This window comes from Nuphar pumila, chromosome 16 (genome assembly GCF_984573655.1).
Source record: "Nuphar pumila chromosome 16, dmNupPumi1.hap1.1, whole genome shotgun sequence".
Classification (NCBI taxonomy): domain Eukaryota; kingdom Viridiplantae; phylum Streptophyta; class Magnoliopsida; order Nymphaeales; family Nymphaeaceae; genus Nuphar; species Nuphar pumila.
The window spans coordinates 63,874,579-63,887,929 of record NC_143264.1 but is presented as its reverse complement, the minus strand read 5'-3'; the positions used below and the strand labels follow the sequence as shown (position 1 = coordinate 63,887,929).

General features: G+C 39.4%; 1 protein-coding gene across 1 annotated transcript in view; it reads right to left on the bottom strand.

Annotated features, from left to right (window-relative positions):
• The window catches only part of LOC149813366 (uncharacterized), a 37,911-nt gene extending 25,206 nt beyond the window's left edge, over nt 1-12,705 (bottom strand). Inside the window, exons 1-2 of the mRNA XM_089991261.1 lie at nt 12,577-12,705; nt 11,204-11,733 (exon numbers count right to left, since the gene is read on the bottom strand). Coding sequence (XP_089847387.1) covers nt 11,204-11,725 — 522 coding nt within the window. The 5' untranslated portion in view covers nt 11,726-11,733; nt 12,577-12,705. The remainder of the gene's footprint in view (nt 1-11,203; nt 11,734-12,576) is intronic.
• Nucleotides 12,706-13,351: the final 646 nt, after the last annotated feature.

Sequence of the window (13,351 nt, the reverse complement as noted above, 5' to 3'; positions counted from 1 at the left end):
AACAAATTGAAAAGGAGCACTTTTTTCAATTCCTTCATGGACTTCGCCCGGAATTTGAACAAGTGAGGGCATCTCTTCTCCATATAAGCAAAGCCCTACCTATTGAAGATGCTCTTGCCGAGGTATGTCAAGAAGAAACTCGACTTGGCTTGAGCATTAGGAATGATGAAGTTTTGGTCGTTAATAGGCCCGGATCAAATGTTAAAGCATATAGACCTCCCCACTTTAACAAAAATATCAATGGGCCTAGAAGGGGAATAATATGCCATTATTGTAATGAACCGGGTCACATTAGACCGGCTTGTCCAAAACTGAAAGGAAAAGTTGCCGTGGTTGGGAAAACTTCTCCAAAGAAGAAAGAAAGTACCAAAGAAGGAGATATCAAAGAAACTCTAAATCACATCTCCGAAGTTCTTCAACATCTTCTCAAGACTTCTCCTTCAACATCTGGGGCCGCCATTGCCTACTCTTCATCTCCTCCAGGTATGTGGATACTAGACTCCGGTGCTTCTTTTCATATGACATCTCATAAAAATTCTCTTTCAAATATTTTTTCCGAACCTATATCTTCTTGTGTTTCAACGGCCGATGGTACATCACTAAAAATTGAAAGTATTGGATCTCTTGATTTCAAAAACTTCTTTGTTCCTAAAGTAAGAATCGTTCCTAAAATAAATTTAAATCTTTTTTCCGTATCTCAAATCACCGATCATGGATGCCAAGTCTCTTTCTCACCTAAGGATTGCACCGTGCAGGATCTCCAGTCAGGGAAGCTGATTGGGCAAGGCCATAGAAGGGGTGACCTCTACTTTATGGATTTTTTGACTCTCCCATCTAAGGCATCATGCAATCTTGTCAAAGACAAAAGTATTGGAATATGGCATGAGAGACTTGGCCATCCAAATTTTGTAAAAATGTCTCTTTTTCTGTTTTTGAACAATACTTGTAAAGACAATCACATGACTTGTAAAGATTGCATTTTTGGGAAATCTAAAGCTATTCCATTTCCACAAAGAAGTTACTTTACCACTCGGCCATTTGAACTTATTCATTCCGATGTGTGGGGACCTTCCCCTATTTTGTCTAAAGGAGGTTTTTCGTATTATGTGGTATTTATTGATGATTTTACTCGATTCACGTGGATTTACTTCCTAAGTCGCAAATCCGAAGTTTTCTCCTTCTTTAAAGAATTTCATGCAATGGTCAAAAACCAATTTTTGGGAAATTTATCTATTCTTAGATCCGATTCAGGAGGCGAATATATGTCCAATGATTTTCAAAACTATTTAAAAGAAAATGGAATTTTCCACCAACGTTCTTGTCCCAACACTCCACAACAAAATGGACTTGCGGAAAGAAAGCATAGGCACATAATAGAGACTACAAGAACGTTATTAATCTCAAGAAACATTCCAAAATCCTTTTGGGCCGAAGCGGTTCTAACCTCTACATATCTTATCAATAGAACCCCTTCGTCTTCTTTAAAAAATCTTTCTCCATTTGAAAAACTTTACAATATGTCTCCCGATTACAAAAGACTAAGAATTTTTGGATGTAAATGTTTTGTTTTAACTCACAAGAATGATAAACTTTCCCCTAGGGCTATTGAATGTATTTTTTTGGGATATGGCGAAAAACAAAAAGGGTATAGATGTTTTGACATACTTAAAAATAAGCTTTATATCTCTAAAGATGTCACATTCCTTGAAGAGGAAAGTGGTTTTTCGCACCAACCGAATGAAAATATTGATTATTCATTCTTATTTGACTTATTGCCTAAAGAAAACATCATAGATGATCATATTGATTCTAATGAATCTCTTAGTGAAGATCTTGTTGAACATCCAAACGATGATCAAAACTTTGAAGAAAATGTTTCAAGACAAATTCAAGTCTACTCTAGAAGGAATGAAAGGAATCCTCCTTATGCCCTTGAAAAATTTTCCCAAAATGAGTTCACCGAAGAGACTTCTCAAAGGAGGTCAAATCGGATTTCCAAAATACCAAATAGATTTGTTTCTTATGATTCTTTTTCGCCTAACTTTCGAGCATGCCTTCTTGCTCTTCACTCTTTTCATGAACCATCTCATTACAATGATGCTAAGCAATATGCTCATTGGAATGAAGCTATGCAACTTGAACTTAATGCTCTTAAAAAGGCACAAACTTGGGAAATCATTGATCCTCCCAATGGCAAGAAACCCATCGGATGTAGATGGGTTTTTAAAGTAAAAACTAAGAGTGATGGTTCATTGGAAAGGTATAAGGCTAGGTTGGTAGCCAAAGGATATGCCAAAGAGTATGGGGTAGATTATGATGAAACCTTTGCCCCCGTTGCTCGAATGACTAGTGTTCGAGCTCTTATTGATATAGCCGCAGTTAAAAAATGGCCAATTTTTCAACTTGATGTTAAAAATGCTTTTTTGAATGGTAATTTAAATGAAGAAGTGTATATGGAACCACCTCCAGGTATGGATTTAAATGGAAAAATTTTGAAATTAAAAAAGGCTTTATATGGTCTTAAGCAAGCACCTAAAGCTTGGTATGATAGGTTTAGTAACGTATTAATAAATTTAGGATTTTCTTCTTGTTATACTGACACTGCTCTTTTTGTGAAAAGAACAGGTGACTCCATTATTATGCTTCTGTTGTATGTTGATGATATGATCATCACTGGGAATGACAAAAAGGGAGTAAATGATGTTAAGTCTATGCTAAAAGATACCTTTGATATGTCTGACCTTGGTTATTTGCGATATTTTTTAGGTATTGAAGTGGCTTATTCCGAACGTGGATACATTTTATCTCAGATGAAGTTAGCTGCTGAAATTTGTACCAAATCAGGAATATCTGATGAAAAGAAAGTTGAGACTCCCGAAGTTATCAATGCAAAACTTAGACTAGAAGATGGTGTTCTTCTTGAAGATCCAACTCCCTACCGTCAATTAATTGGATCCCTCACTTATCTATCCATCACCCGTCCTGACATAGCTCATGCGGTTCATGCAGCAAGCCAGTTCCAGCACGCACCTACCACGGTTCATATGGCGGCCGTAATGAGAATTGTGCGATATATCAAAAACACCATCTCAAAGGGACTCTTCTTATCCTCTTCCTCATCTCTTGAATTGACTGCTTTTACTGATGCTGACTGGGGAGGCAATCCCAATGATCGTATCTCAATTACGGATCTTTGTATCTTTTTAGGTGAATCTCTCATCTCGTGGAGATGCAAGAAGCAGCAGAAAGTCTCCTTATCATCTACCGAAGCTGAGTATCGGGCTATGACGATGACAACTATGGAAATCGTATGGCTCAGAAGTTTCCTTGCTGACATGGGCGTCCTCATTTCCACTCCTACCAAGCTCTGCTGTGATAACAAAAGTGTGATATACATTGCCAGCAATCACACCTTTCATGAACGGACAAAGCATATCGAGATGGATTGCCATTATGTTCGAGACGAATATCTCAGAGGGACTATCTCATTACCATATGTTACTTCAGAATATCAGCTGGCTGACTTCTTTACCAAAGCGCTTCCAACTCCACGATTTATGTTCCTCCTTAGCAAACTTTCGGTCTTCTCCCTGTAAAGTTTGAGGGGGCGTGTTAATATATATATATATATATATATATATATATATATATATATATATATATATACTTATATATATATACATCCGTATATATATAAGTATATATATATACATATATGTATATATATACTATTTCTCATTTAGATAAATACCCGATAGGGGTATTCTTGTAAAACCACATATGTATCTTTTTCCTTTTTTATTTTTTCCCTTTTTCCTTTTTCTTTATTTTTTCCTTTTTGTAATGACCACAAGGGGGCCCCACACTTGTAGTCGTTGGGGCTCCAACGGTCAGATTTCTGACCGTTGGGGCTCCCAACGACTACAAGGGAGCCCCCCTTGTGGTTCCTTTTAGTGCTTCCCTCCTCTATAAATAGAGGAGGTCTTCCCCTCTTAAATGTATGGGTTTTTACACCCTTCTCTCCCTTTCTTCAATAAATCCAACTTATGACTTTAAGTCATTTCCTATATTTGTGAGTTTTTGTGTGTGCACATTTGGTGTTTGTGTTCTTGGCTCTTGTAGTCACTCTTAAGGAGTGACTTTTGCTCTATTGGTGCTTCCGCCTCTTTTCATTACAGGAGACCCCTATTTATAACACAAGAGAGGAGCCACATAGGGGGCTCCCAAAGGAGTCGTTGGGAGCCCCCAACGACTCTTTGGGGAGCCTCTCTAGGTGGCACAAACCACAAAAAAGAGAAAAATAAAAAGAAAAATAAAAGGTAAAATTACAAAACATATTCCAAATGGAATATGCGTAAAATTGTGAAATGTCTAAACTACCCCTATGCCTATAAATAGAGAAATATATATTTTATATATATAATTAGGATAATACATATGCATATATACCATATATGAATATGTATTATCCTTTATATATATATAATATATATAATATATATAATATTACAAAGGTTGAATTATACATTTTAACACTCCTCTTCTATGGCCTTGCCCAATTAGCTTCCCTGACTGAAGATCCTGCACCCAACAAGCCTTGGATGAGAAGAAAACTTTATACCCATAATCGGAAATTTGAGAAACAGAAAAAAGATTTAAGTCTAATTTTGGAATCACCCTCACATTTGGAACAAAAAAGTTTTTAGAGATATTGTTGAGGTTTCCTATACTTTTAACTTTTAAAAAAGTACCATCGGCGGTTGATACACATAAAAAATATAAATTAGTGCAATCGGATAATAGAGATTCATTATGAGCCATATGAAAAGAGGCTCTTGAATCCAAAATCCAAGAAGACTTAGCCGGAGGAGAAGAGGAAGAGATGGTGGTGCCGAATGTAGGAGTGGCTTTGAGAATCTATGAAACAGCCTTCGCTATTTGGGCAATTGTTAAATCATTGAAGTTGCCCCCTTTCTTGGATTCTTGAGGTTCGTTACTTACGACGACCACTTTTTTAAATTTGGAACAATCTAGTCTTATATGCTCTAGTTCCTTACAATGATGTCAAATGATTTTTCCTTTGTATCCTCCTTCATTATGTCATTTCTCATTGAATTTTCTCTCAAAGTGAGGTAGTTTATATGTTTTTACAAAATTTCTGAGTCTTACCCTAGCAAGGACCTCATCATTAGACTTGTGCATTTCAAGTCTTATTTCCTCTTGACAAATTTGAGCAAGAGCCTCAATTCCCATTTTTGGATTCTAAATCCAGAATTCAATTTTGATCTCAATTTAGAACCCAGACTTTGAATTCAAATTCCATCTTGAAATCCAACTTTCAAATCAAGCCCATCTCTCAATTCTATTTAGATTTCTCAAATCTCCTTCTAATTTCAAACTTCAAAGTTAGAATTCAAATTCCATTCCAAATATTCATCCTGATTCAAAATCCTAATTCAAAGCTCATTAAAAACTTTGAATTTTCCTTTCTTCTCCTTTTATCTCAAAACCATTCTTTTGAAGTTCAGATTTATTTTCCCAAAACTCTGATTATTCCAAAAACTTAGAATTTTAAATCTTAAAGTTCTAAGTTATTTCTTCACTCCATTATCAGATTCATCTCAGAAAACACTTGAGAATTTTTCAAATCATTTTTGAAAGAGCATACATCCCTGCATTGCACAAGCATGATTCTTTGTGCATTTAGACTTAGGATAAATTCTTAGATAAATTTCTTAGCAAAGCAAAAAGCACGAATTCGACCCTTGGTTCGATTACCCCTGGTAAAAGCGCCAGGAACGGTCGAATCTCGTACCGACGAGCGGATCCCGTCTCCTAGTTTTCCCGCAAATATTTCAAAAACGGAGGCGAGTTATTTTTAAATATTTTTAAATCAAGGTCAAGTGAGACCCCGCAAAAGAGTTCCTATTCTCTTCTCTTCTTTTATTTTCTCTTCTCTCTTTTTTTTTGTCTTTTATTCTCCCTTCAAAAAAGAGTAAAATAGAGGTTAGAAAAGGAAAAAGAGAAGGAAGAGAGAGAAACCACAAGAGAGGAAAAAATTTGCGATGATCACACTGAGCCCTCCTAGTGCTCCCTGCGGCCAAGGGAGAGGTCGAACCCCCCTCCCTGCACCATCTTTAGTAGGGGAGGGCCCAACCTCCTCCTTGGTTCCTTTTACAGCAAGGGAGGGATCGAGCACCCTCCCTGCTCCCTGTTACAGCAGGGGAGGGATCGAGCCCCTCCTTGCTCCCTGTTACGACAGGGGAGGGGGTCGAGCCCCTCCATGCTCCCTTTTTTTCCAGAATGGGAGGGGTCGAGCCCCCCTCCCTGCACCGCCGTTGTTCAGGGGAGGGGTCGAGCCCCCCTCCCTGCTCGCTCTTCGCTGGCATCAAGCAGGGGCTTCGCCCACTGCCTGTTTGTGTATTCGGCAAGCAGGGGCAAAGCCTCCTGCCTCCCCCTTTGTGCTAACGGGTAGGGGCTTGCCTCTTGCCTCTTTGCTCTTCCAGCAGGCAGGGCGAAGCCCCGACCTCCCTCGTTGCCTTCGTCAGACAGGGGTGCAGCCCCCTGCCTCTCCGTAGTTGCTGACAGCAGGTCAGTAGGGGTTCGCAGCCCCTGCCCCTACTTCTTTCGCATTTGGCAGGTTCGCAGGGGCATGTTTCCCCTGCCTCTGCTTCTTTCACGACAGGGCAACAACAACGTCCCTGTTGTCTCTACCTTTTTTATTGAGATAGCATATTGACATCTTGCTTTTGTAGCTCGTACGATGGATCTCGCTCGCGCCCCGCGACCCGACCCGTTAATCACTTACACCCACAGACGTCAACAAGCTCGCAACTCTCCAAGGTAGTGGAAGATTGCACGGAAGACTTGGACAATGAATTGAGTTTAATTAACTAAAAAGGATAATTAAATAAATATATATGCATATATATATCATATAAATTTATACGAGTACGTATTTAACTCAAGGACGTGGTTTCGCGATCCTTGTCCTTTATTTTCTGTCATGACTTTACTTTGTTGTCGCACTTTGCGTCCGGGCTTTTGCTTTTGCAAATGTTTCGTTATTGCCTTGCCATTGCAGATGACACTCAAGTTTTCGCTTATTGCATGTTCTATTAAAAGCATCCTCCTGGAGGATGAAAGAGGCATTTACCACTCTTCCTCTTGCGACAAGAGTTGAGTTGGGAGCTTAACAAATACATCCTCGTCTAAGGAGAGGGATCCCTAGCAGAGATCGTGGCTTTTCGAGTGAGCAGTCCTGCAAAGTAGACTTGAGAATTTAGGAAGCTGCGCAAAAGCATCAAAGACTGCCCAAATCGAAGTATTTAGAAGGATGTGATTGGCTGGTTTTGTTCGTCTATCTGACATATCTCGGGTAACCCCGAATCGGGGCTTGAGCAAACTTCTTAGTGGGGGTTCTGTTGAGAAACCCGTATCCCGTTTATCGAGGCCAGTATCGAATCATGCGAGGCATGTAGATACCACGATAGCGGATGAGATTCTTGAAAATTGCATGCCAAATGTTGGCACAAGTAGTTGGTTGTTTCAAAAGATAAAGAATGTTAAAAGTAAAGTTTGAGAAACATTACATCTTTGCGAAACACTTTTGTTGAGGCTCTTATTGAGGAACTATACCCCTTTCATCCTAAAATACTTGTAGTCGTGCACTATATGCTAGTACTGCGATGATCGGATGAAACAGTCGTGCGACCTCGAACAGTGTTAAATGCACAATGTTGTAAACACATAAAAATTGGATCGCCTTCACAGGTAAGATGCTTATTTGGTCAAAAGACCAGAGCATATAGAATGAGTCGTCAGTTAACTTACCCCTAACACACCCATTCACTTCTTTTAGTTTGTCAAGGGAGAGGACAGAGCGGTACACACTCCAATGGACAAGTTGTTAACAACTACCCCACGGGCAAAGATCTGACCTCCCCAGTCATTGGAGTTAGGGGAAAGGACTACCAGACATTATCGTATGTGGTAGATCCCATGGACTTCTGCAGAAGTTGGATGCGTCCGTTGCCAAGTACCTGCCTTTGGGGAATCCTCTCTCGGCTAAAGTCATCTCCTTAGAAGCGGACTCAACTAGCTATTCAGGTTATTAAAAATACATAGAATAATAGACGCCCGAACTAGTCTCAGTTGTTTCTACGATTTGTCTGCGCGTACCCGCAGGCCAGTAATATCGAAACATAAAGTCCGTTCACACTGGTTGATGGGTCATAAGACTTTCGTGTGTTTTGGATACATATTTTTCGTCAAGTAAAAGCTTATCGATGAAATTACGTATGACTTTGGTGTCTCCGAGATTCTTATGATTATGATGCTTATGCAGGTAAATGACACCACACGCCTACATAGTTGTATTGCAGAAGATTGCATTATGATTGTTTGTGTGAATATATCATACCTGTATAACATGATTGATAAGTATCATGAATATTTAATTAAAATGTCTTGAAGACATGTGCGTGAGTTACATGCTAGAAAGGTCGAATGCGATGTGCTTTGATATAAAAATTGTGAATGCATATGATGATGCAATAATTTGAATATTTGCACATATAACTTGAATCCTATGTAAATTTATTGAACTACATAGGAGTTACATATGTTGATGTTTAGTTGATTCATATTATGTAATCTGTGTGTTCTCATGTGTATAGAACTCATGCTTTGTTTATGCATGCTTTGAGGTCCTATTTGAGGAATGCAATGTTCCTTGAAGCAATGATACGATGCGTAGTATTATATGCTTTTGTATGATGTGATTGAAATGCCACGTGATAAGAAATGTTGAAAGCATGCGATAAATGTTCATGGTTCATGGAACCTTATTGGAAGAATGTGTGATCTTATGTTTTGATTTACCATGTGAAGTGATACGATGCATATTGCTGGTATACATGTTTGTGCCCATATTGGTGGCTACTGACCCCAAGAGCGATCAATTGTTTGGAGTAGTCAATTGTATTGATGCATGTATCACTGAGTATGGTATCTGTTGAGGACCTGATCTCCAAAGGATTATCTGCGAGGGTGTGTGTATGATCAAGATAGGTGACCCGGCTAGAGCGGTAGAATCTCTTTGAGGATGTATACTGTCCAAGAGCGGGTAGCCGCAAAGACGGTGAACTCCTGTGAGGAAGTGTATTGTCCAAGACCAGGTATACCATCTAGGACAGTAATTCCTTATAAGGTTGTACATTTTCCAGACCAGATGATCCGGCATTGATCTTGTTAATTATATTAGTGGCTATCGACCCTGAGAGCGGTCATTTGTGTTGATGCGTGTATCACAATAATTTTTATTGCATATGGCAGTTGTTGAGGACCGGATTCCCAAAGGATTTTTTGTGAGGGTATGTATGATCAAGATCTTGTAACCGGCTAGAGTGGTAGAATCTCTGTGAGGATGTACACTGTCCAAGAGCGGGTAGCCGCAATGATGGCGAACTCTTGTGAGGAAGTGTATTGTCCAAGATCAGGTATACCATCTAGGGCGGTGATTCCTTGTGAGGTTGTACATTTCCCAGACCAAGCGATCCGACGTGGAACTTGTGAATTTTGATTATTATAAAAAGTTATGGTGAGTTGTGATGATCTTCTGAGATTGATTGAAATAGCCAGTTATGAATCTATAGATTTGGCTTTCTGTTTTGGCATGATTACATGTTGGACTCAGATGTAAGAATCAGATCTTTGTTGATTTTTTATCATGATATAAAATCATGTTTTGGACCTTCTATAGAAGGGCAGGTTTTTATGAGAAAGTATGATGCCTTAAGTGAGTTATAACAGGTGACAGTTGGTCACGTAAGAGCTTGAGAGATGGGAATAAATTAAGGTTGTTCAGGACAAAGAGTTTGTTAGAAATAGTGAGAGCTACAAACGATGACCTGATAATGATTAGATGCAGAGACCCCGTTCAAGGAACAAAAACAAGCTAGAGCAATGTCTCATTGTGTCTCTTCATCTGTGTCGAATCAAGTAGAAGATAGCATTTCTTATAATCTTCTGCTAAACCCTTTTTATGACTCTGTATAAACTCTTGCGAAGATAAAAGTTTAATCACACATACGTTTTGTTCAATCAAGCTTTGAACTACTTACTTGTTTTGAACTGCTTACATGTTTAACTGTTGATCTGCTTAGCATGCTGAATTAAATGCTCTTAATTCAGCAGTCTCTCTTGTGCACCTACCAGTTTTTTGCGAAACTAACCCATTTTATGGGTACAGGTGATGATTAGGTACACCACGGGTGATGGCTCGATGACAAGATGGCTTTAAGATTTTCTTTTTCCTACTCTTAGCTCGCGTCCTGGACGTTTTTGGGTTTTGTCATGGGTTTTCCTTTGGATATCCGAATTTTGTACTTTTTTGTTCTCTTAGTTAACGTGTCCAAAGTTGTCAGCTTGCCTTTCTAAATTCAACAAAAGAATTATCTTCCGCTGATTACATAAACAAACTCTGAAAGGAAAGAGATTTTCTTTTAGTCTCTTGCCTGTTTTCTGAAAGGTTCGAAAGTTTGAAATTTTGGGGCGTTACACTTTGTGATCATGTAAAAGAAAGTAAAAATGCTCAAACTGGTGAAATAGTTAAGGGTTTTGTGATATTTTCATCAGGTGATTAAAAAAGGAAAAAAACACACAAAGCCATCAGCCAATTCTTGTATTTAACCATAAAAACCGACATGCTCATGCTTTCCTAGTTGTTCATGTACTACGCACAATTACAGAGAGAGAGAGAGAGGGCTCTAGTATTGACTTTGGGTGGACTGATGATTAATGGAAGTGGCGAGAACTTAAAGGCAGGAACAAAAAAGCACTTTTTAAGTCAATAATTGATCCCTATCAAAAAAGTCTAGAATGGAGGTGCCATCTCCAGAAAAAACATCAGAGGTGGCTAGTTGACCTCCAAGGACAACAAAATAGCTTGATATAGAAAAATATGACTATGTGATTGAATATGTAATTCAATAAGATTGCCTCTAAACCCCAAGGACTTGACAGTAGAGATGGTTCTTCTAAAGCACCTCTAAAATCCAATAAATTCTAGTAGCAGCAGTTTGAGAAAAATAGCCGCTTTTGCATGAACAGTGGCTCAATGACCAGACCAGGAGCAACAGAGTGACACTAAATGGCCTCTTTGTTCCAGAGGAATTAGAAAGACAAGTTAGCAAGGTGTTACCATTTCCCTCATTGTTGAAGGCTCCTGGCCGGTAGGCCAACCAATCAAGGAAGCATCAATGTTATCACCATTACCAGAAGAATTACTATCGCCATCATCACAACTGGCCTTGCTATCATCTTTACCATTACTATGCTGATCAGTCACCTCAACAACACTATCTTTGTCATCACCACCAGCGTCCTCACTGTGACTGTAAGGGTGCTCGCCGGATGACCTTGAGGTAGCCTCTACGGACTGAGTTGGATGCATAAAGGCGTCTTGCACTAACTCGGTTCTCGTAGTATTTCCAATCATCTCTGATCTCATACACTCCACACTTTCTTTCACATTTGGGAGAGGTGAAGAACCTGCCTCCCCACGACACCTCTTCCTAGGCGGCATGATGTCAGTCAAGGAGCATGGCTCAATATGCCCTACTGCGTTGGCACACGATTGTGCTCTAGTAACCCTGCCCTGGTAGCTGGGCTTAGCGCCAACGGTTGAAGATGAAGTTTGTTGGCTCCGCTTTCTACGGGCCATGAGACTACCTAAAAATTGAAATGTTGCAGTTAGTAATCATCTAAAACATATATAGACATGCAAAATAAACTATATCCACTTTACAATCACACAAGTAATTGCACAAAGAAAGTTCGTAGATAAGCGGCTCGTGAAGAATCAACAGAAACTGGGAATTCGTGCCATAACCCTTGACGACTAGAGCATCGAAAATAAAGCATAACTTGACATTCAATCTAATGCAAAAGTGAGCATCAAAATTATCAAATATAAACATTCTGACCCGCGTTCATAACAAAGATCATTATCCAACTCTCGTAATCTAGTATACATGATTTCATCACAGAGACGACCATCATCCACTCTTGTATCAAGCAAGGATACGTGTATCAAAAGTAGCAGCAAAATATCACTTAAGAGAGCATTGAATGATTTGAAAGTATCGCATAACAACCGAAGTATGTGCGAGGACACGTAGAGGCAAGTAAAACAGTCGGCGGAGGAACTCAATTGGAAAAAAGATCACACGAACAAATAAAAAGTATATCAATGATAATTGAGCCTAGAGAGAGAGAGAGCTATTTTTGCAAGAAGAGTGGTAAAAGTGGGAACAGAGCCATCCCAACAGAAGAAAAGAAAGACTACCACCACCAACGCTTAGGAGCAACAAAAAATCTCGCAGCTGACACATTTCTCCACCAAAAGAAAAACTTAGCAACACAAATTTTAACCAAAAACCATATGTCTTCCTGAAAATTGAATGAAACCTAATAACCCGATTGACGGAAACCCACCAACTTCGGAGAGGAGGGAAAACCATAGAAACTGCAAAGGATGAGAGAGAGAGAGAGAAGGTGGGAAATCGAACACACCTGCAAAATTTGGTGCTGGGGAGAGTGAAGATCTGCAGCTCCCAAAGAGAGAGTGGAAGCAATCGCTGCTCCCCTTTGATGAGGTCAAGCAGAAGAAGGGGGAGAAGCAGCGGCGGTTGAGGGCTGAAGGGTTTCGCTGCGTTTTTGGGGCGACCGCCCCCCTTTCTCTTTATTTTCTGTTTTTCGGTTTTTCCATTTTAGCCCCTGACTCATACGTCAAAGACGACTTCGTCCGTGTGTGTCTTACGTCCACTTTCCAATACATCTTCTAACTTTTTATCATTAACATTTCCCCTTGCTTCTGCTTTTAATATATTGTATGGTGATGTCAACAGGTCTGGTACCAACCTGGATTGAATCTGATATGTAGGGTTGCAAACAGATCGGATCTTGGATCCCAAAATACATTAGAAAGTCGGATTGGTTCGGGATCCAGGATAGCCAAATTTTGCAATTTTGGCTTCCTGAATCCAACCCGTTTGCAACCCTACTGATAGGAACCAGATTTGTCATCAGACCCACAAGGTTTGAGTAGTATATGGACCTGAGTCTGGTTTACCAATTTTCATACCAGACCCATAGTTAGCGACACGTGAAACAGCCAAAGATTGTTAAATACTAAATACACGAGTTAAAAAGTTTTGCATTAAAAGGGAAAATTTTAAAAATGGCACCTAAGTTTTTTCTCATTGTTAAAAGTGCACCTTAACTTTTTTTGTTGATAAAAAACAAACCTTTTTGGTCTGTATTAACCCAAGTTGAGCAACGGTAGAAG